Raw genomic sequence first — 23,642 nt, 5'->3', positions numbered from 1 at the left:
ACAGCTGCAACTCCCCGCCCCCGCTGCTGTACTGCGCATGTGTGGGAACACACAAACGCACAGAGGTTCCTCGATTTATAGATAGATGTTGACGCTTGTTATGACAGTATCACTCTCTCCCTCCCAGCAATCAGTGTGTTTTTGTTTACACTCTTCTCCCCCCTCTCGTCTCTCCTTGACTCGCTCAGGGCGAATGTCTTACATCAGATCACTCGAAGCATTTATAGCAAAGCTTTTGAAGCTTAGGACTCCCACCGTGGCCAAATATAGTAAATGTGAATCCAGCAGCTGTGTGTGTGTGTAAGTGTGTGTGTGTGTGTGTGTGTAAGAGGGTGGATGAGTGTTTGCGTGCATGTGTTCTCCTGAGTAAATGGCTCTGGGGTAAAAACGTGTTTGTTATTGTTCCCAGCACTTCGCCCTGTAGACAACACTGCCAATTAAAGGGGAGGTTTTATGTGTTAAGAGCAGGAAGCGTTGTCGTGTGTGGCTGCACACTATTGGCTGCCCAGCTTCTCCCATGTTCCTTCCCTGGGGACGGAGCAGCCAGGGCTCTTTAGTGCCATGGCCAAATGAAAGGTAAACACAACACACCTTTGATCAGGCTTTGCATTTAAAACCCTTACTGGAACTGTGTGTGTGCGTGTGTTTAGCTTAATGAGAGATAAGCTCTCCAGGATGCTACCACCTCCTCCTCCTCCTCCTCCTCTTGCTGTTGAAGCATGAGTGAAATCATCCCTGCCTCCTTCCCTCCATCCCCCCATCCAGCCAGCATGAAAACAAAACAAAGCGTTGTATGAATGAAAGTGGGAGGGGTTGAGTGGCCTAGAAAGGCAAGCAGACAGAAAGAGAGATAGATAGTGGTGCAGGGCGGGTGAGGATGTGGCGGATAGGAGGGATAGAGAAGAGGACAGTGGAGTAGGAGGAAGGGGGGATGAATGAATGAATGAGCTGACTGGAGCATGTTTGACATAGCAGCTAGCTTGTGTAGCCTGGCGCTAGCGTGAGCAGAATGGGGAATAATGCTGCTGCAGTGGTGTTATGCTACTATAGTACTCCCTACTGAGATGATTTTTCTGGGATCTGATAGAAACAGGAGAGGAATAGGGTAAATATACCTCGGATTAATAAAGAAAATAACTGAAAGATGAAATAAAATGCCAAGGTAGTGCACTGATTTATTGCACGTTTCTATTAATACAACAGGAGGATGTAAACAACTGTTTTAATGACCCTGTATTGAATGGATTCATCTATCTCTGTTTCGGCCCAGCTCCTGCCTTAAGCTCGTTCTAATTCATCCAAAGCAGCAGCAGCAGTAGATTTGTCTTCTCTGGCATGCTGGCTACTTGGCTGCGTCTGCCCCCTGTCTGCCCCAGCAAGGCCAGGGTTAACCCTGGGCGTCTCTCCTCCCCTACATGGAAGAGGCCATTGAATGGCTGCCTTCCCCAGTCAGCAAACACATTGGCTGAAGCTGAGGGTGGATCTGGGGCTGGAGCGGCACTCCGGCATGGATCCTCAACTGGAGCTGGATTACGTGAGCTGTCTCAGCCCTCCTTGCTCTGTTATGTCATGCCGTGGTCACAGCATGTACACACACAGCAGACAGACGAGAGGGGGAGGGCTAGAGAAGAGCTATGCATTTTTCTCTGTGGGTCAGAGACGACTGTGTGCAGTAGTGGGTTTACTAGATCATAGTAAAGAAAATGTAGTGGAGCGACCCCTGCATGAACTACCCCAGAAGGTCAGAGATTGTGTTTTTTTTTTCTACATTAGTCATTCCCCCTCTCCGCGGTTTTGACCCCATGTCTCTTTCGTCATTGTTCTTTTCTTTAACCTCATTATCCAACCCCTCCACTCCCCCTGCCACAACCCCGTCTGTCCTCTCTGCTTTTACTCAGGCAGCACAATGGGCAGCCCTCCCGTGCAGGGGGGGGGGGGTCCTAGCTGTATCCTTGGCAGTGAGAGCTCATGTGATTCCTCACAGAGGTGGCATCCCTCTAAGGCTGGCATACAGTGCCCCCATTGCACTTTTAAGATAAACAGTGTGATGCTCTTCTCTAAAAAAAAAATAAAAAAAATCTTTCTTCCAATTTTGTAGCTGCAAGAGAATTATAACAGTGGTCCATTTTGATTTTAGCTTGGTTTATAGTAAGGAAAACTTGAATATCATGTAAGTTAATAAAAATACTCTCTAATACAGAATCTTCCTTTCCTTGATGCTGTACATTTTTATCTATAAGGGACTCAAAGCAGGGTCATATTGTCTTTTAAATGTGTGCAGCTTATGTGACATAGATCTGGTTCTTGTCCTGAAACTCTTTGGTTCAGTTAGCACATGATATCAAAGCTGACAGTATAGTGAGAAACATGGTGAGAGACGATGACTAACACTTAGGGCACTATTTTAACGATCTAAGCGCACGGCGTGAAGCGCATGGCACAGGTGTGTTTAGGGTGTGTCAAAATCCACTTTTGCTAGTTTGACGGCGGAAAAAAGGTTCCATGCGTCGGGCGCATGGTTCAAAAGGGTTGTACTTTGTGTCTTCATTAATTCATAGGTGTGTTTTGGGCATAACATGCAATAAACCAATCAGTGTCATCTCCCATTCCCTTTAAAAGCCAGGCGCGTTTGTACCTTGGCACATTGCTATTATGATGGCAGATTTGTAGGGCTGCAACTAACGATTATTTTAATAATCGATTAATCTGTCGATAAATTTTTTCGATTAATCGATGAATCGGATAAAAAAAACAAAAAACATTAATCTCAACTCAATACATACTTACTTACATACATACATACATACTTGTTGTTTTAGTTAATAGTTGTGTAAAGGTAAGTAACCCAAAGAGCAGATACAGACAAGACCGAGACACACACACACACACACACACACACACACACACACACACACACACACACACACACACACACACACACACACTTGAAGCTTATTCATTAAATTATTACCATCATTGTAGTAAGTGCAATTTAAGTTCATTTATACACCACACACAAATATATTTGTCAACAATAACTGATATGGGACAAAGCACAGAATATATACATGACAACCGATTAAAAAATGAATGGGCCAAAAAAGACGAGTGAATAAAACCGTGTCTTTAGTTTTGCAAACTATACCACCCCTGCTTTACTACGGTTTAACGAGCTAACGCTAGCTTGTCATGCTAGTCAGCTGGACAACGAGTAAACACCAGCACCAGAAGAGCTACTGGAGGGACGGCACGTTCCTCACTTCAAAACGGAACAGAAGTAGGATAGTGTAGTAACTTTATCCTGCTGTTGAACTCCCTTCCTCCTCATCAAGGACTCCAACATGTTTACGTTTTAGGTGCTGACTCATCACCGTGGTGCGCCCGTGCCATGCCGTGTCGCTTTTGCTTATCTTGCAATTAACACGTTTTCGATTTATTTAGTGTGACATGTTCCCACACTTTGGATGACTTAGGTCGTACTGATTTCTCTGCCTCCGCTGTGTGTTTCAGAACAACGTTACGGCTCTCTCCGTATTTCCTCTACCCCCGCTCTGCTCTTTTTTCTTTACTTTCGCTCCGCGCTGCTCCGCTCTGCGCTCAACAAAAAAAAAAATGTTTATCTCCGCGACTGAGTGGCGTAATAGTTGCGCGACACAACGAATCGATAATGAAATTCGTCGCCAACTTTTTTAATAATCGAATTTTATCGATTCGTTGTTGCAGCCCTACATATTTGTGTGCTGCTGCGCGCCGCTTGTTATGTGTAAAATACAAGCGTCTGTGCGTCGCCTAAAGTGGAAGGCGCATTTTACTAGTGCTGTTAAAAAAAACAAAAATGTTCGCTATTGACTTTAGACCAGGTTTTTTGGTCATTGGTCAGACGTTTCTCCGTTGCCTCAAAGATAGCAATACGCCAAGAATTCACCTGAACACACCACCGCAAAACACCCCATGGAGCAGGCGCTTTTGCTATTTAAAAGACGCGGGCGGACGGAAATCGGTGAAAGTGTCAGCTTAACGCTACGGCAGAACCACTAGGTTGGGCTTTATGCGCCAGGTGCAAAATAGGGCCCTTAGGGTCATGGGCAGGAAACCTAGTTGGAGGTCAGATATGGCCTAGATATTTAGCTTTTTTCTCTAATGGATTCCAAAGTCAATGGAAAGATAGAAACACTGATTATCTTTGGTGTTTTAAGCATGCGGAGTCGGCACAAGAAACTTATGTTGTCTAAAGGTGCGAGTGGCTGATTTCACTGTAAACATCTGGCTGATGTTCTTTACTTGCCCAAAGTGGATTCTAGACTAAAATGAAGTTATAGCCTCAGTTATCTCTTTACAGCCCATTGCTTATGGTGATTTCCTTGTAAAAAGTAGGGGTGCATGATATATCGACTCAATATCGTTATTGCAGTATCACGTTGCGCAGTATTATATTGAAAGTGTTGCAATAAGTATGCAATATTTTGTTTATTTTGTGGAGGGCTGCGTCCCGTCCGTTGGCTGTGTGGCTTAGTTGGGTTCGATTTAGAGCCCTCTTGAAACGCTATAATGATCATCATTTCATTGGCCAGTTACCGTGCCACTTGCACACGTTAGTGCACGTCAGCGCACGGGTCTAACGGAACGAATCAGAGTAGCGATTCTGACTTTTCTGTTTATTTATTTTATACTGTACAACCAGTAAAACCTGTCCTGTTCTGTAGACATTATTTATTTATTCATGTTGTTTATTTCAACTGAGTCCAATATGTCAGTTGAAATAAACCTTGTGTTGTAAGAATATTTGTTTAATTTGTTATGAATCTATTTTGATGCGTTTTCCCGTAACCTTTGTAACTTTACACATGTTTAAAAATATCTAAATTAACGTAGATATCGCAATATTCATAATCGATATCGCAGTATCACATTTTGTCAATATTGTGCAACCCTAGTAAAAAGGTCAGTGTCTGGTATGAGGTGAGATGTAATGAGTCTCTACTGGCCCTCAGACAAGGCAATAACAGCTAGTTTATTAGATCATTACACGGTACAGGTCAAACCTGACTGCTAATCCAATCACAATTGACACTCAGGCTCTTTCACCGAATGCTGTTTCCCAATAGGTCAAATGAAACCTGACATGAGCCAATGACCTAATGTTCAGCCTATTAGCGATTAAGGTTGTTTCCATGCCGCTGTAAGCTGCCGCTGTTAGCCATGAGGTGCAAATTGTGGACACTCACTCGCTCATGGATGCTTGCATCGACGTGGGCAATCAGTGGTCGTCCAATTGCATGTATCGTATGCAAATTACAGCTGGAGCTTGTTCGATTGTGTTGTTGCATTCTAATTAGTTTTTGTCTAATCATGTGCTTTTGTGCAAATTCAGTTAAAATGTTCGGATAACCTCTTGAGCATTATTTTTAGTATAACATAATCACAGAATACAGAGGGGAGGTCATGTAATTGTAGCTCATATTCAGCTTGTTGATACAACAGTGCTTTACCAATACAGTAGCTTATGTTAGATACGTTCATGCTTTGTTGACCTACAGTAGCTCAGACAAGTGTGTATACATTAATGTGGGGGGTGATTTGGGATCTTTGGTAGGAAACAAAGTTAGTGATGTAAATATCAGAGTCAGAAATCCATCACCCAGCAAGAATATCACTGATGTTTCTGTGCCTTGTTATTTTTGACATGTTTGAGCTCTCTGTGAGAGTCAAATGGTTTTCAGTTGCAGGTTTGTACTCCTTCTGATGGCAGTGCAACATTCATTTTTTCTCTTTTAACAACACATTGAAAAGGCAACAAGGAACCACAAGGCATAGCTGAGAACACCTGTTTATAGTTCATGCAGCCATGTTCATGTGTGTGTACTTAAACACCAAACATGTATGTGGTTCCCTTGCTACTCTCAGATCAGAGCAAACCACCACTTGGTGGTCATTTTGACCACAGGCTTTTGCTCTCTCCGCCCCTTCTTGTTTAACGTTTTGAGAGCTGTTAAATGCTCGACGGAGCGACTGAGACAGAGAGAATCATCTCTGCTTACATACAGCATAGACCTGTTTTTGTTGTTGTTGTTTTTCTTTTTTAAATTTGGCTTCTGTAGGGTATTTGTGTGTTTTTTGAATGTGAAGTCCAACTGCTCTCCCACTTGTCTCCAAATACCATCAAAACCAGGAGGGGTTATGAACACTATCGTCATTGAGATACTAGATAAATAAAACATGACTGAGTTCATGTGTATTAAACCTGACATTAACTACATCTTTCATCGTTTTTCTCCTCACCTTCTGCCTTTCCTCAGTGTGCTTGGACAACTGTAAGCATAGTGCGTGTAGCCTCCAGGGCCAGTGCTGCCATGACCAGTGCCTGGGTGGCTGTTCGGAGCCAGGTAATGCAAGTAGCTGTGTGGCCTGCAGGAACCTCCAGCATGAGAATACCTGTTTGGATAAGTGTCCTCCTGGATACTATGTCTTCAGGGGCTGGCGCTGCGTCAGCTTCTCTTTCTGCCAGGTTGGTGATAACTAGTATTCTTAAGGTTAACCACTATAATATTAAACAGTAAACTACATACGCTACAGTAAAAACATGTGTCTTATATGTTTTTAAATCCAGGAGCTCCACAACCAGTGTAAGCAGACTAAGAAGTTGAACCAGGACCGGGAGTCGGGCTGCTACGAATATGTCATCCACAATGGGGCCTGCATTCCAGAGTGTCCTTCTGGATACACTACTATCAACTCCACCACGTACGTCTGACTCACTCACTCATACACACATACACACACACACACACACACATATACACACACACACACACACACACACACACACACACACACACACACACACACACACACACACACACACACACACACACACACACACACACACAGAGCAGGCAGGAGTCTTCAGTGCCACCATAAACACTGCTGTGTTATTGATGGTGGCCATCATTACATGATCGGAGATGTAACTGTCACCCACAAATTCTCATCACAAACTCGACAGCCATTTTAATTCCAGAGCTCGCCTCCCTACATGCACGTTCCACCAAAACAAGTTCCTTCCCGAGGCTATTTGCAGAGGCACCATGCCTGCGTCCGGCGCTTAGCACCGCCCAAGACAATTGTGATTGGTTTAAAAAAATGGCAATAAACCAGAGCACGTTTTTCTCCCATTCCGGAATGCTGTGTGGACTAGCCAGACCCTCCTCTTCAGCGCTTTAGAGGTAGGTCTGGCAATGCGAGACTACCCACAACAAATCATCCGTCTGTGACTTCAGCAGAATAAGTAGATTGTGGTCACTCAACACACTCAATAACATTTGCACACTGAGATGATGGTGTTTGGAAGATGATCAAACAAAAAGGCAGGAGTATTTTTCCACTCTGTCGCCCGTTTAGTTGTATGAATAAAAAAAATAAGCAGCATACCATATGAATAAACACAATCTAATAGCTCTAATGCCAGTTACTATTGGTATGATAAGATAGTCACAAGCACCAAATACAAAGTTGCATACAAGTATGAGAATACGAAATGTCATATGCAAATCAATCCTATAATCTCAATTTACGTAAATGAGTCCCTGGTGTTCACAGCCTACATCACATTCTGTTCTCGGTGATTACACAGCTGCATCAAGTCAAAGCCTTCCCAAACTGACATAAAAGAACAAATAGTTTTGTAAACATTCTCATATGCAGATTAAATCCATAAACGTCATTTACTTAAACAGGATTTTGTCTTGCATACAAAAATCTGCTTTTATTAGCATGGAGGAACGTTTCTAATCATGCTAAAGTGTTGATTTTGGAAACCGCGTACAAGGGTGCACTGGGGTGAAATAATGTGCCTAGGTCTTTATGCACCCAATAGCCAATTATTTTCCTATTGAAAGGATTATTCAGAAGGAACATGAGCTCAACATTACAGTCTGTCTGGGACCTGTTTACTTAGTCTGGTTGAGTGGTTCACATGAGATTATTTCATGTGAAATTAGTAATAAGAATTGTTTATTGTCAGTAATTGGTGGATGTATTTAAAACCCAAGCATGTACACTGACAGGGACACTGACATCTGTGGCTGGATAAGGAATGTTTTGGGCATATAGGCCCTCTGTAGTAGCAGTATGGCTCAGTGTTTAGGGTGGTTTAAAGTACACAGGTGAAAGATCAAAGGTCCAAATCCCTGTTAAAAACATTTTTTCCGTAAGCACACTAAACCTCTTATCTTATTGTAAATTCCCCTGGATAAAAGTGTCAGCCAGGTGCCGTGAATTTAAAAATGTCCAAAAAAAAAACTGTCTGGACCTCACCTGGTCCTGTTTAGTACACAGCTTTGTCTGCAAGTGTAACAAGCCAGGGCATGACCTTATTTAGCATTCTTACTTAGTTGTAAACGAGGATAGAGGAGTATCACTCATCACAGCTTCCTCGTTTAGCGTCGGTAGCTGTTGCTAAATGATGAGAACACGTTTTGAAACCTTTCCTGTTTACATGCTTTCAAAACACATACATTGGTTTGGGCAATAAAGGATAAAACATTTTCCAGTAGAAACATGATGGAGGCTACACTCCTGTTGTCTGTTTGTGGTAAGGACAAATCTAACAGGATCTGCCAGTTAATTTAAAAAACATTATCCTATGCTGCCAAGTTACATACCAAGAAGTAGTAGTCTTGTGTATGTAAGCTGTGACAGAAGTCTTTACAAGGTACCAGTCACAAGACCACTTTTTGTTGGTGTGAAAGACAGATAGAGACATACGCAAGAAGGAGAGTGAGTGAAAAAGAAGCACAGAGAGATGTATTTCTCTGAGTTTGTTCTAATAAGAGCAGGTTGTGTGCTGGAGATGTCTGCATCGCTTGAAGCCACAGGTGGCTGGATGATTGATGGTGTTTGTGTGTTTCTGGGATAACCTGTGTTCGTGCGTGTTTTTGCGTAAATATGTGTATGTGCATGCACGTACATGCATTTGAGTGTTTGTGTGTGCGCCGAACGTGTTTGTGACTACATTAGCTCGTTCCCAGTAAAGCGTTTGGTCGGGTTGCTTTTTCCAGGTGCAGGTTGGGGGAAATGTCCACTGTGTCCAGATAGAGAGAGGTTCATATATGTGTGTATATATAGAGATATATATCTTTTAGGTAAATAAAACACGCTCACGTGCTCAGAGCTTTAGTACACCCAACGGACCATTTTCAACCACACGACTTTCTCCAAAGTGTGTGTGTGTGTGTGTGTGTGTGTGTGTGTGTGTGCGCGTGTACGTGTGCGTGTGCGTGCGATTGACTTTCCCTTGCATGCTGCCAGCCTGCAGGGATTATCAGGTGCTTAGACAGAAAAGAACATTGCTTTAAGTCTCAGTCATACACCCTGAGGCATAAGGCAAAATGGCATCCTTTTGTGTGTGTGTGTTTATGTGTGTGCTTGCGTATGGATGTATGTGTGCACACATTATGTGATAAACAAGACTTTTCTTTTCATTGGTATTCTGACGCAGTTGCAACATCAGGGTCTCTGTGCGTCTGTTTTGCTGCTATGGTTATGGTTATAGCAAGAACAAGCGTCACCACAGTGGCTTAGTCTGGCAGAAGACCAGACAGACACACACGCCCAGACAGTCAGGCAGATTGACACACATCGTACATTCGAGTACACACACCAGTGAGGATTGACGAGGATTGACAAGGAGTAGGGGAAAAGGTTTGCATCATGGTTTTTCTGTGACACCAATAAACAGTAAAATCCTACCATCCCTTTGGCGTACGTCAATAGTATTATGCAAATTTGAGTATCTGTAATGTTCGTCTGGATGTCACAGAGTTCAGCCCGAGTCACAGAGTTCAGCTGGACAGATAAACACTGTCCCTTTAAGAGCTGCCGTTGGACCCAGCCTGTCTGCCTGTGTGTCTGTGTTTTTCAGTACAACGTCCCAAAACATTCTCTCTTTCTACACTGCAACTAGAGCATTACTTTTTAGAAGCTGAATATACGATTTTCCATGTGGGAGAAAGAAAGAGAGACACAAAATGTCCTTTTTTTTCTCACTGTTGTTTGGAGAGGTCATTACAGTGTGTTTCCTCTCACCCAGAAGTCATAGAGGGGAAATAATGATTTGGCTTCTGATTGATCTAAATTATTAAGAGCTTGATAAGATGGAAACTAGGAGAAGCCAGGTGTGTAATAGGTCATTTGGCTCTCTCAGGATAGGAAAAGCCAGACAAGGACCAAAACAACACCCCTGGGACTCAGTGTTTCATGTCACCATGATGAATGGTGTCTATAGCACGGCCTGGCTGTTTAGGGGGAAAGTAGGGTCACGGTTTGGGTGAGATGGTATGTACTTGTGTGTGTGCTTCCTGGAAAGGGGGATTATAATAAGAATTGCATAAACACAGAATTAAGTCAGGGTGAGCTTACAAATGGAAGTGCATGCAGAGCTTGCATGGTCCCTGCAGCGAACAACAGCATCCTTTGTTAGCTGTTCCCCAGGCACGGCTGCTTTAAAAAGGTGCCTGTTAAGGCTGCTGTTTGATGTCATTGTCTCTACTTTGAGTTTTGTGGATGTATTTTTCAAGAAAACAATTTTGACCCAACTTTGTGTTGCATGTCCACCTCACATCACATCAAAGCAGCCCCCCTGAAAAAACATTTGTGTGTGGGTGAAGCTATCACTAAATGGAGTAAGTTTTGAGTGAGTTTTGTTTAGCCGACCAACCCAAAAGCAGCATTTTAGTTTACGTCTAAGGCAGACCGTCGTGGTTAGGGATGTCAAGGCTGGAAGTGGAATTTAAGAGAGGGATTATGTTCTTTCAAGAGGGCTTCAAAACAAAAAAGTGCTCATTTGTGAATGAAGCACCGGGTCCCTTTTCTCCTTGTGGCGTTATCCGGCTGCTCGCAAGACAAGGCCTACCTTTTGTGAATGGATTTCCTGAAAACCAACACTATCAAGGCCCCATTGCTCAGTGTACGTGTGTGTATATGATTACGTGCACAAGCACATGTTCGCAGGGAGAGGACGCCACTCATAGAGCTGAGAGAGAGAAACAGAGGAATGCCTGTTGGGAACTGCAGCTGGTGTTTTAGTCATGTTGTTTTTGTTGTCTGTGATTGTGTGTGTGTGTGTGTGTGTGTGTGTGTGTGTGTGTGTGTGTGTGTGTGTGTGTGTGTGTGTGTGTGTGTGTGTGTGTGTGTGTGTGTGTGTGTGTGTGTGTGTGTGTGTGTGTGTGTGTGTGTGTGTGTGTGTGTGTGTGTGTGTGTGTGTGTGTTTTTTATGTGCGACAGAAGTAATTGAAGTAAAGGATGAAAAAGCTCTCTCTTCTATACCCCGGTGCTAATAAAAATGAAGGATGCTCAGATATGGATGAGAGATTGTGTGATCTAATTCCACTCCTAAAAGCCTATAGATTCATTATGGGACTTATCAAATTAATTGAGAGAATTATACAGATTCACCTCTAAACACATCAGCTCATTCATTGAATTGCAAGGCTCTGTTTGTCTCTGATTTGAGATGATCAGTTTGAAAAACCTTACGCTCACTATTGTTTATATTTAGTTGTTTTAGCACAGATTTCTTATCTTGCTACCACTGGTTATTAGAAAGTCTTTATTTGATATTAAGTGAATTCAAATAAAGCATGCGCTTTTAAGAAGCCTTAAGCCTTAATTTTTTGAGCAAAAAATTAGGAACAAGCGCTAAAAGCAGGAATGAGCACATCACAAACTCAAATATGAAGCCAGATAGCTGCCTGCATATACAATTCAGAATAGATTCCAGTGAGTAGAATACATGTAGATTAGTTAAATTCCACTAAACAGATTGTTGTTGACATGGAAAATTCCATGTCATCCGTGACGCCAACCAAATTAAGGCATTGCTCAGTAATATTACTTTGAGGCCTTATAGCGGCACTGACACTGAGCTTGGCGTGTTACAAAGTATTGTGACGTCAATTGTCAGCTCTTATGATCATTGCAGCCTCGGTTGTTTCGTAGTTTTGGAATGTATCGTGCTCAATAATCCCATTTTGATTAGGTTCTCTGTCCACCGTATCAGGCAGTAATTATGCATTGACACAATAAGGTGTGTGTGTGTGTGTGTGTGTGTGTGTGTGTGTGTGTGTGTGTGTGTGTGTGTGTGTGTGTGTGTGTGTGTGTGTGTGTGTGTGTGTGTGTGTGTGTGTGTGTGTGTGTGTGTGTGTGTGTGTGTGTGTGTGTGTGTGTGTGTGTGTGTGTGGCCCTAATCTGTGCACATCTCTCTCTCTCTGTGTGTAGGTTGACCTGTTCGCCATGTGCAGGCCTGTGTCCTAAACTGTGTGTGGGAAATAAGACGATTGACTCGGTAACTTCAGCCCAGGCTTTGAGAGGCTGCACTGTACTCCACGGCAACATGATCATCAAGATTCGAGGAGGGAGTGAGTACTACTACACCTCACCACCTGCTGGGCCTCCTTTTGAGGCTCTGGTTCTCACACTATGTCTCCTTCTCCCTCCATCACACTCCCTCCATTTCTCAGTCTGTGTTTCTCTCTTTGTCAGGACTTCTAGCCATACAGTTTGTCTATCCACTCGTACATTCAAATGCGTGTGTTTGTCTGACCATTTCTCTGTTTTCTGCCATCACCTACTGGCTATCTATATGACCAAATGTCCATATTCTTGCAGATAACATTGCAGCTGAGTTGGAGGCTAGTTTGGGCCAAATTGAGGAAATCACAGGTTCCCTGATTGTTCGCAGAGCCTATGCCCTGGTGTCCCTCTCCTTCCTCCGCAAACTACGCATTATTAGGGGGGAGCATCTTGAGAATGAGTAAGCCTCTCCTCTCCTCTCATCTCCTCTCAATTTAAATAAACATTGTGTTCATTTCTTTATTCGTCTTCCCTCTGTCTCTCTTAGTGTCTTCTCCTTCTATGCGCTGGACAACCAGAACCTGCGTGAGCTGTGGGATTGGTCCAAGCACAACCTGACCATCCATCGTGGTCGCACGTTCTTCCACTACAACTCCAAACTTTGCATGTCTGAAATCCGAAAGATGGAGGCGGTAACGGGAACCAAGGAGCGCAACCAAAAAAGTGACATCGCTGTACGCACCAACGGGGACCAAGCCTCCTGTAAGTTAACCAGAATGTCAGACTTGAGATTGTCATTTGATGTTTACCACCTTACTGATTACATTTATTTTAAAATGTTCTAGATTGTTTTAAATCTGCTCTAGGTTTTTTGTGTACTTGCAATACAAACCTAATTACATTTTTTTGCTGTTACTTTTATTTTTACTGCTCATTTTAGCTGTACAGTATTTGCTGAAAGTATTGAAATATACGTACTATTGCACTGGAACATACTCCTTATGCCCAGTGTTGTCAGTAAATGAACTGCAGAGCGGCTTGAACAGCAGCCAGGTGTTGAAATAAAATACTGTATCTACATATACATAGCCGCGTCCCTCAGGAAAAATAGAAAAAACACATCCTTACTCTACGTGATTTGCATTTTGTAAATTTAAGCTTTATGTTTTGATGTATCATTTTATGAGAAAACGCAGAGATCTTTTTGCAGAAATGCTGCTTATATTTTTGGTTCTTACCAGAGGTGTATAGTCCAGGTGCCAGAAAGTAGAAATCCTGTCCAGCAGCTGTCCCAACCATCACTAAACCAGCTCCTCTACCAGGTAGATGAGCTCGTTAGTGAAAACACCTGTTCTAGATGTAGAGGCAGATCCAAAAACATGGCAGGATTTTTACTTTCTGGCACCTGGACTATACACCTCTGGTTCTTACCATTATGGTGTGATTGTCTATACCTCATACCTTCATTTGCTCTTTTACCAAAGGCATGTGCTGAGCATCGTCTGTTTCATCCCTTAGGTGAGACCAAGCTGCTGAAATTCACCGTGATCAAGACCTCATCAAATATGATTATGTTGAAGTGGGAGCCCTTTTGGCCCTTAGACTTCAGAGACTTGTTGGGCTTTATGGTTCTCTACAAAGAGGCGTAAGTATCTGACAAAAATCCTGGGATTTTTTCACACCATGACACAAAACATACCCATAATAAAATAAAATGACAGAAGAGGGTCCCGATGAGCAACCATTATGGTTGGCCTTGCTTGATCTCACTGCTGCTTTTGATACTGGCAATGATAGTTTAATGAAGAGACAACAAGATTCAGTTGGTCCAACAGGTCCTGTTCTTAACTGCTTGTCAGTGGTTTTAAATCTGCTGAAACGAAGATTTTCATAGGGGTTCCACAAGGGGTCAATTCTTGGACCTTTGCTTGGTCTTAGTTGCTTAGTTAAGCTTGTAAACTGAATCAATATCAACTACTGAATGTCGTGAACTCTTTTACAGCTGAATAAGGGCCAAAACTGAGATGCTAGTTGGTTTGAAAAGCCAGACACAGGAAATGTATTCACACCTAGAATCACTGTCTCTGGAGTACAGAGACCATGTCAGGAGTTATTTCGGACTCAACTTTAAAAGTCATGTCAGTAACTTAACCGTTTACAGCTTTTGCTCACTTGAAAAATATATCTTAAGTTAAAGTATTTTTATCTCAGGTCTTCTCTGAAAGGCTGGATCTCTACCAGGTTAAACTACTGTACTCAAACAATAGACGCATTACTCCTGTACTTACATCACTTCTGTTGCTCCCAGTGTAATACACAGTCTTAAAATTCTACTAATAGTGTTTAAAACACTTAATTGTTTGGCTCCCCAGTATATATTACCTGTACTAAAATATGTCATATAAATAAAAAAATTGCATTGCCTTATCTTGCCAAATGAGCTATATTAGTACATCTCACTGTTCATTTGTAGCTGTTGATCAATTCTCTTGTATCTCTTTCTTTTTCTATCTGCTCCAGGCCGTATAAGAATGTGACGGAGTTTGATGGACAGGACGCGTGTGGCTCTAACAGCTGGGCTATTGCCGATGTTGATCCTCCATCCCGTTCCACGGACAGCAAGAAGGCGGAAGATCCCGGGCACCTGATCAGACCATTGAAGCCCTGGACCCAGTACGCCATTATGGTCAAGACCCAGCTGTCTGCATCGGACGAGCACCAGGTTCATGGAGCCAAGAGCGAGATAATCTACGTCCGCACCAATGCCTCCAGTGAGTTACACTACTTTAAAAAAACACACACACGTTATGTTAGGTCTTCAACAAACATGCTGAATACATTTCCTTCTTCATAATTCATTTGCACATTTTTGGCGTGTTTTCAACCCTGCATTGTGTACATCTGTTTGCATCTATGTTTGCGCCCCCCCCACACACACACCTTGCCGTCTGCAGAATTAATTGTATCCTTTGTTGTGATGATGATGATGTGGTAAACCGTAGATATCCAGTGTTCATGGTTACAAAGTAATCTACCAGTAATGTGCACTTGCGTGTATCTATCTGCATTGCCAGACTGGCTCCATTCAAATGAATGAAGGGCTGCGTTTTTTCACAAAGGACTAAAGTCGATCTGAACACGGCCTAAGGTCATACATCACCAATGCAGTGCTAACTTTTGCCTTTCTCCATCCCCCAGAACCCTCTGTGCCTCTGGACCCCATGTCCAACTCCAACTCCTCCTCTCAGATCATCCTGAAGTGGAAGCCTCCCACCAATCCCAATGGCAACATCACCCACTACCGCGTCATCTGTCGGAAGCAGCCTGAGGATCGGGACCTCTACAAGTTCGACTACTGCCTCCAAGGTCGGTATCCACGGGTTGGTCTATTCAAATCTGCCCAGACGACTGTTTGTAAACAAATAAGCTGCTGCTCACTTCACATTTGTTTGTCTTACTTCCCCCTCACACCTATTTCTTCTGCCCAGGAATGAAGCTGCCGTCTCGTACCCCGACCCATCTGGACAGCGAGGATGAGCAGAAGTGGAACCACACAGATGAGCCCAACTCAGGGGGCAGGTGCTGCGCCTGCCCCAAGACAGACAACCAGCTAAAGAAGGAGCAGGAGGAGATAGAGTATCGCAAGACCTTTGAGAACTACCTCCACAATGAAGTCTTTGAGAGCAGGTACACATCCTGGATCGTAGTTAAATGTTACAGCTCATGTGGCCGGGTTGGCTCCGTGGTAGAGCAGGTGCATATATACTGAGAGATTTATGCCCTGACGCAGAGGTCCAGGGTTCCAATCCGTCCTGTGACCGTTCCTGCATGTCTTCCCCCTCTCTCTCCCCTTTCTCACCTAGTTGTCCTGTCAAAAATTAAAGGCGGGAAAGCACAAAAAATAATCTTTAAAAATATATGTTACAGCTCATGACCAACACATCTGGACAACATTTCCAAACTGTTGATCCCAATATTATTATAATCTTGGCAGTTTATATAGCATGTTTTGTATTTGTATTTGTATTCCTGTATTTTATTGAATGTGAAACTGTATGTTGTCCTGTACGCTTATGCATTTCTTGGCCAGGTCGCCGTTGCAAATGAGAACCCGTTTTCAACGGCCTACCTGGTTAAATAAATGTTAAATAAAAAAGATTTTAAAAAGTCATTAAACACCACCACGACCAATACAGACTGAAACTCAATAATCATATAATAATTGGGCCAAATTTATGAACATCCTTGTTAACGGTTGAACAATTCCAGTCCAGGCCAACTTTAGGCTTCTTTCTTTCACAATGGCCACATTAAAGTCACACACTGTACAGCGGTTTGGTCACAACTTCTAATGAACTTTATGCTTGTTTAAAAACCTTGTATACATAAAAAATTCACTACATTTAGCATCACACCAAGCATAGCACCAACTTGCTGTTTGTGGCAGTGCAGCAGCAACACTGGAGCCCCTCTATGCAGCCAGACTCCATCACTCCTCTTTTGTCCCATCCACCATGATGTGTGTCTCAAAACAGCTCCGTGCCAACTGTGTGTGTGTGTGTGTGTGTGTGTGTGTGTGTGTGTGTGTGTGTGTGTGTGTGTGTGTGTGTGTGTGTGTGTGTGTGTGTGTGGTTTATGTAGACCCTTGTTTTTTGTTTTTGGACAGGGCACTACTGTGGGGGGCTTAGGGTGGGAGGTGCTGATTGTCTGGGCCGCATTGCCCCTACCCTCTCCCCTGACACACACAAACACCCATAGTCTCTCCCTCCGCTTGACCAGGGGAGTGATTACTGTGCCCATTATCATTCGTGCCAATCAGGGATGCAGTCAGACTGCCATTTGGACGCACACAAACACTCAAACTCACACACACCTCAGCTGAATTTTGAACCCATGCGGTTGAATCGGCCAAGGTCAGCTCCATACACTGAAGTACACAAAGAACTCCTGGTGCTCTCTCTATCCATCAGGCAATGGGATACAGGAAAAAAGAATATTTTTTTTGTAACATTAACTACACTTCCTTGTACAGTGAAGGACAGGCTTCACTGCAGCAGCTTGGGGTGAAGTATAATACTCAATGACTCTTAATGGTGGTCATTTTGGAAGGAAGGAATATAGTAATCTAATTCATAGAGAGTGATTACTACCCGTCCTTACACAGAGGTGCACTCATGTCTTTTATGTCTCAATTGGTTTAATTTTGTGGCCTTTTGTGATGGGCTTACGCTCCTAACTATAGAGTAAAGTGGACCTGCTCATTAACACCCCCCAGTGGTGAGGGTTGGAAGCTTTTCCAGCAGGGCAGTAGGTGGTATTTGTGGATAAATGTCATGCAGTCAGACTTGCTACACTTGCTACATCTGCCTGGATCGAATTCACATGAACTGCTTCTGACTTTTGTGTTGATAATTTATTCAGACTTTGTCTGAGAGCCATTCATGTTGGAGGACTGCGTTCATTTCACCTAACTTTTGCTTACTGCTTCACCTTGTTGCTCTGTTTGTCCAGACCGTCTCGTCGCCGACGCTCAGTGGGAGTAGCCAATGCCACCCTACCCTCTTTCTTCCTCACCACAGCCCCCAGTCTGGCATTCAGTTCCACCACAGCCACCCCAGAAGACGAAGACGAGGACGAGGAGGGATCCAAGGTCTCAAACTCTTTAGATTTTCTGTACTATACAGAATTGTCATTCTTGTGTCAACGCATGTGCTTATTTGTTGTTCCCCATCCTAGATTTCCAGTTTTAAGACGCACATGTAAAATAAGAAAATAATACTGATCCCCTTAACAATTTGACATTTGTCTCTTGAAGTATAATGTATTTCCATATTTGTAAATTCCTTTTATCTTTGGTATTTAATGCAATTAAAATACGTTAGCCTCTAACTCACATATTGAACCATTGAAGGCACATGAAATATTTTAGTTGTTGTCACTACCAGAAAGAAAGCAATGGAATATGCTATTAATGCTTTATTTTATATAAACATTGTCCATATTGTGCTTCAGTCAATATATAAACTTTATTTTATTATTATTTTTTTTTTTTTTTACATGACCGTGGTGTGAGGATAATTGGTATTTCCAACAAAAATAAATGGTTTTGTACATATGACTTGAGTGTAACCACAAATCACTGACACTGGTGGCGTATTTGCGTCTTTCTCGTCTTTTTTTCCTAAGGTGGAGCTGAAAGTGTTCTCAAAGGAGTCTACAGTCATATCCAACCTGCAACACTTTACCAGTTATAAAATAGAGATCATGGCCTGCAACCATCCAACAGACCTCAAACGCTGCAGCATGGCTGCTTATGTCAGTGCTCGAACTTTGCCGGAGGGTATGAACAAATACAAATCTCACACGTATACACACTCAGGTGCCAGTTTTTAAGGTACACCTACAGAAGCTAAACGAAAGCAGTCTAATCAAATGGTCCTGCAATAAAATCTTCATGATGATTATAATGGTTATGAACCTTCAAGATGATTAATATGCACAGTTTGTATGGGCAATCAGAGACAAGTAGCCAACTAAGAACAATGTGGAAATGCAGTGCTTTATAATGCACGTGTTAAATGTTTGTCTTTATGTCTGGTACCCACAGAGAAAGCAGACGACATCCCAGGCCCTGTGACCCATGAGATAGTGAAAGCCGAGCCTCCCTATGTGTTGATTAAATGGAATCCACCTCGCTCCCCTAACGGCCTCATCATCCTGTACGAGGTGTTCTACAGGAAGGTTGGAGACACAGAGGTCAGTATCAACCATCACCGAACTTTGAGAGTGAGGATGCAAGGGAAAGTCGGGGGAAGGAGGTTTTCTAAACTGAAGGACACAAGAGTGAGGGAGGAAAGCAAAAGTGATCTTGATATGCTCTGAAGGGAGGAGAAACACAAAGGGCTTAAAGAGCAGGCAGGTGCATCAGAAAACATGGATGAAGGAAGGAAGAAATGGAGAGAGAGAACCAGGAGTGATCTTCGTAAACTATGGGGAGTGGAGGCAGGCAGGAAAGGTTTGCTGTCTTTTCCCTTAGATGGAAAGAAGAACAAAGGACATATTTGTTTACAAACTCCCAATGCTATCACTGTGTTGACATTTTCTGCTGTGTGTGTTTGTATATTATTATTTCTGTGTGTTTGTGTGCAGAAGTTCTCGTCACTTACACAATCTCTTGATTCTGTAAGTGTGTGTGTTGTTGTTTACTTACTGTAACTGTGAGAATTCATCTCTCATTACTATTCATTGCTGCACTGCCTGACCCTAGGAACCAGTAGGAGCTCTGTTACCATAGTGAGAGAGGCAGGAAGGAAGACTTGAGGTTATAATCATAGCCCCGGTTCTTTGAGTAATATGAGTGAGATGTCTCACTATGGGAGCAAGCCTCACTGCGACCCTCAGAAGCACTTGTCTCATTGCGCAAATCCTGATTGGCCGATGAACGCGTGTCTGTCTGCACCAGGTATTGCCACCTACCATAAATAGTGTGTGCGGATGGCACAGCGCCATTCAAGATTAACAACCTCACCCGCACAGCAAGATATTGTTAATGTTATTATTATAACCTTAAGTTCTTTTTCATAATATTCATTTCATTGTCTCACTGTGGGATATGGTAGCTCTGGAATTGCCAGACAAACTTATCTAGTGTCCACCAACCTGCAGGAGAGTCACCCTGTTCCAGCTAGGACTCCAACACCGCGCGCACCACGCATGGGGCTGAGGCGTCCAGCATGTAAAAGCGGACAAAAGTGAGAGGCAAGGACCAGCTCGCTGCAGCACAAACGTCCCGAACAGAAACACCCCTGAATAGGGCCCAGGATGCGGCCAAGCCACGAGTTGTGTGCGCATGCAGACCCGCGGGAAGCTAAAGCCCCTGACCCGTATAAGCCAAGGCAATAGCCTCCACCACCCAGCGGGAGAGGCTTTGCGACAGGTTCCCCCTTATTAGGATTAGTCCAGGAAACGAACAGCTGAATTGAAGCCTGTAGCCCCGCGAGATTGTGCGTAAAACCCAAATCGATGCCACAAGTGCGCTCCGCCTTCTCTGTCTGAGAGAGAGGGGAGACATACATTGCAGCCCGTTTGCCATCACAGGGGGTTCCAACAACTCTGGTAGAAACTCTGTTTTTTGTTTGTTATTTTTTCTCCCCAGGTTCACACAGCTTGTGTGTCAGGGCCAGCCTACAACAAGTCAGGTGGCACGAAGCTTTCGCTTGTGCAACCTGGAAACTACAGTGTGAGGGTCCGCGCCACCTCCTTGGCAGAAAATGGCTCTTTTACAGAAACCACTCACTTCTTCATGCCCAATCGTAAGACCAGAGGCTATATGTCTGACTTAACTGAACTTGCATGTCTTGCATTATTCACATGAATCTGAAAGTTCATAAACTGCCTGTTCAGAAATATTACAAGATATTTATCAACCAAGGCCTATTTCCGCTTATTATTGTTAAACATAATATTGGCCTTTAATGCAGATCTGTCTTTCCTATTCATACACATGCAATCTTCAAGTGAACTGACCAATGACTTCTGTGTTTATTACAGCGGATCCAGGTTTAATTTGGATTGTGATGGGTCCAGTCATCTGCTTCATCCTGCTGCTGTTCGTGGGAGGTGGAGTCTTTGTGATCTTTAAGAAGAGGTAAGATCTTTGACTGGCATGCTGCCTATCAGGATGATCCACCCCCCACTGCATACATAAACTGAGCAGATTACACCATATGACATCAACGAGGGAATGGTGCTTATTTTGTTCATAAACCTATAGTGGGACTTAAAGTAGAGGGTGTTCAGTTTGAATACTTTGAGCCCAGTAGCTGTAAGGAGTATGCGACAGGACAAATGAACGAGACAGATTCTAAAAGAAGGTCCAGACAACCTGGAGAAAGTTAACATCTTATTACAGTTTTCGACATCTCCTTTCTGTGGTTGTGTTACAGGCAAACAGAAGGCCCGACAGGACCTCTTATCGCCTCCTCAAACCCTGAGTACATCAGCACCAATGATGGTAAGAAAAGCATTGTGACATAACTGCTAAGATTGGGAAGTACAACATTATTGGGCTTTTTCTGTATTTAAAAAAAGATAAAGTGGCACCTCATGATGATTTGTGAATGATTTACTGAATCGAAATGGTGATTTGTGTCTTGCTTTGTGTAGTGTATGTTCCTGATGAGTGGGAGGTGCCCCGGGACAAGATCACGGTGCTCAGAGAGCTGGGTCAGGGCTCCTTCGGCATGGTGTACGAGGGAATTGCCAAAGACATCATCAAAGGAGACCCGGACACACGTGTAGCCGTCAAGACAGTCAATGAATCGGCCAGCCTGCGCGAGAGGATCGAGTTTCTCAACGAAGCCTCCGTCATGAAGGCGTTCAGCTGTCATCACGTGGTACGACACAGAAATCTCTTTTCAAACCTCTAACAGTATCTAGCAGATACCCATGCAATTGTCATTTTGTTGAAACCAGCATGATAATGTATGACTCATAGAATCATGACTTGTTGTGTTCATACTGCCATATTGACACACAGTTTGACTCAAAAAAAAAAGAATTGTGCCTACCAATGTAATTTCATTAAACAGCCTAGTAAAGGCCGATTGATGCTTCTGCTTTAAATTGATGCTGTAGCCTACGTACGTAGGTAAGGACCCTATGCCAGACACCTACGCTTTAGCCTTCTCTAAACATGTAACTACACGTTGCTCCTCGCTCAGCAGCGTTGCATTTCCCCCTGCTCGTTACCGGGTTCTCCTTCTCCATGAACAACATGAAATCAAGGAGAGGGTTAACTTTTCCTGCTACAGATTTCTCACCGTGGTCAGAAAGCACATAGGAGACACTTTGTTTCTCTCACTATGACTCTAGAGTCGGTACACGCTCCGAAGCGAATCACCGTCACTCTCGCTCGCTCTTCCACAAACTCCCCACGCACACACCAACACATAAGTATAAACTTCCGGACACTTACATAGGCTACGGCGAAAGCTCTGTATGGAGCCTCCGCAGAACCATAAATCAAGCTTAAGCCAATTAAATTGCCATATGCGGTGCTGTCAGCTGTAAAATCATGTTGAGATGTACGAGGGGAATTATTATTATTTACCCACGGATAATGAGAGAGTTGATATAGTGGCAACAGTTTGGTTAAAAGCAGGAATGTTTCTCTTAAAGGTGAAATAATTGAGGATACCTTTTTATTTTTTTATGATTTGAGGGTTTTAACAACCACATTTAGTGATGAACAGTGTGGGAATTGTAATCCTTTTTATATGTTATGACCCATATATCAAAGTGACCAAAACTCTTTGGGCAGTTTAACCTGAACTTTAATGGAGTCATTCATTATACATAAAATATAAATGAGAAAAAAAGCTATTTCAATATATTTACATCCCAACAAGAAATGGGGTGCTAGTTTAGGACAGATTTTTGTTAAGGAGAAGTGTTTACTAATGTTTGTAGTCAGTCAATGTAAGGGTAAATATTGTTTAGTGCACGTGTGTATGACCATGTGTGTTTTTCTTTATTTTTCTCTATGTAGGTCCGTCTGTTAGGTGTGGTGTCCAAAGGCCAGCCCACCCTGGTAGTGATGGAGCTGATGACCCACGGTGACCTGAAGAGCTACCTGCGTGGTCTCAGGCCGGACTCTGAGGTATGTGTCGCAGATATGCAATCTCTTCAGGTGGAGATCATTACAGCTGAAGGATGCTTAGTTCTGATGTAAACACATCACTGACTGACTTCTTTTGTGCGTGTGTGTTTTTGTAGAACAACCCCACAGGCCGTTCACCACCTACGCTGAAGGAGATGATCCAGATGGCTGCAGAAATTGCAGACGGCATGGCCTACCTCAACGCCAAGAAGTTTGTCCACAGAGACCTGGCAGCCAGGAACTGCATGGTGGCAGAGGACTTCACCGTCAAGATTGGAGGTACTGTGGCTTGTGTTTGTTTTGTTTTCCAGTTCATCTCAGTTAGTTGTGTGTTATCAGTGTTTCCTTTAGGATTTTTTTTTAGCCCTGGGGGCAGGTCTGTTCTCTCTCAGGCTTTCCAACAGGCAGGATCATTTAAAAGGCAACCGCAACTACATTGTGCGTCTGCCCTATTTCTGATACCGTGGCGGCAGAAATTTAGGCGTGGCGGGCCGCCATTTCCAAATCAACATGGAGGAAACACTGTGTGATGGTTGAACTGAATCAGAGTGTTTATTATTTGTGAATCTGTTTTACTGTGTTCTAACCATTAAGGTATACTGAGTGTCTCTCTCTCTCTCTCTCTCTCTTTTTT

The 23,642-nt window shown here is 43.2% G+C and overlaps 1 protein-coding gene across 1 annotated transcript in view; it reads left to right on the top strand.

The window, feature by feature from the left end:
* insrb (insulin receptor b) overlaps positions 1–23,642 on the top strand; it is an 88,460-nt gene that overhangs the window by 61,824 nt on the left and 2,994 nt on the right. Inside the window, exons 3-20 of the mRNA XM_039811042.1 lie at positions 6,297–6,505; positions 6,608–6,741; positions 12,274–12,413; positions 12,664–12,808; positions 12,896–13,110; positions 13,867–13,993; positions 14,869–15,119; positions 15,547–15,714; positions 15,837–16,035; positions 17,860–17,998; positions 18,535–18,688; positions 18,956–19,104; positions 20,504–20,660; positions 20,899–20,995; positions 21,294–21,361; positions 21,514–21,743; positions 22,898–23,008; positions 23,125–23,287. Of these exons, the coding sequence (XP_039666976.1) occupies positions 6,297–6,505; positions 6,608–6,741; positions 12,274–12,413; positions 12,664–12,808; positions 12,896–13,110; positions 13,867–13,993; positions 14,869–15,119; positions 15,547–15,714; positions 15,837–16,035; positions 17,860–17,998; positions 18,535–18,688; positions 18,956–19,104; positions 20,504–20,660; positions 20,899–20,995; positions 21,294–21,361; positions 21,514–21,743; positions 22,898–23,008; positions 23,125–23,287 (2,856 nt within the window). The remainder of the gene's footprint in view (positions 1–6,296; positions 6,506–6,607; positions 6,742–12,273; positions 12,414–12,663; positions 12,809–12,895; positions 13,111–13,866; positions 13,994–14,868; positions 15,120–15,546; positions 15,715–15,836; positions 16,036–17,859; positions 17,999–18,534; positions 18,689–18,955; positions 19,105–20,503; positions 20,661–20,898; positions 20,996–21,293; positions 21,362–21,513; positions 21,744–22,897; positions 23,009–23,124; positions 23,288–23,642) is intronic.

Source organism: Perca fluviatilis, chromosome 9, assembly GCF_010015445.1.
Source record: "Perca fluviatilis chromosome 9, GENO_Pfluv_1.0, whole genome shotgun sequence".
NCBI classification, from domain to species: Eukaryota; Metazoa; Chordata; class Actinopteri; order Perciformes; family Percidae; genus Perca; species Perca fluviatilis.
The sequence above is the reverse complement of the archived record's forward strand: the minus strand, read 5'-3'. Positions and strand labels throughout refer to the sequence as shown.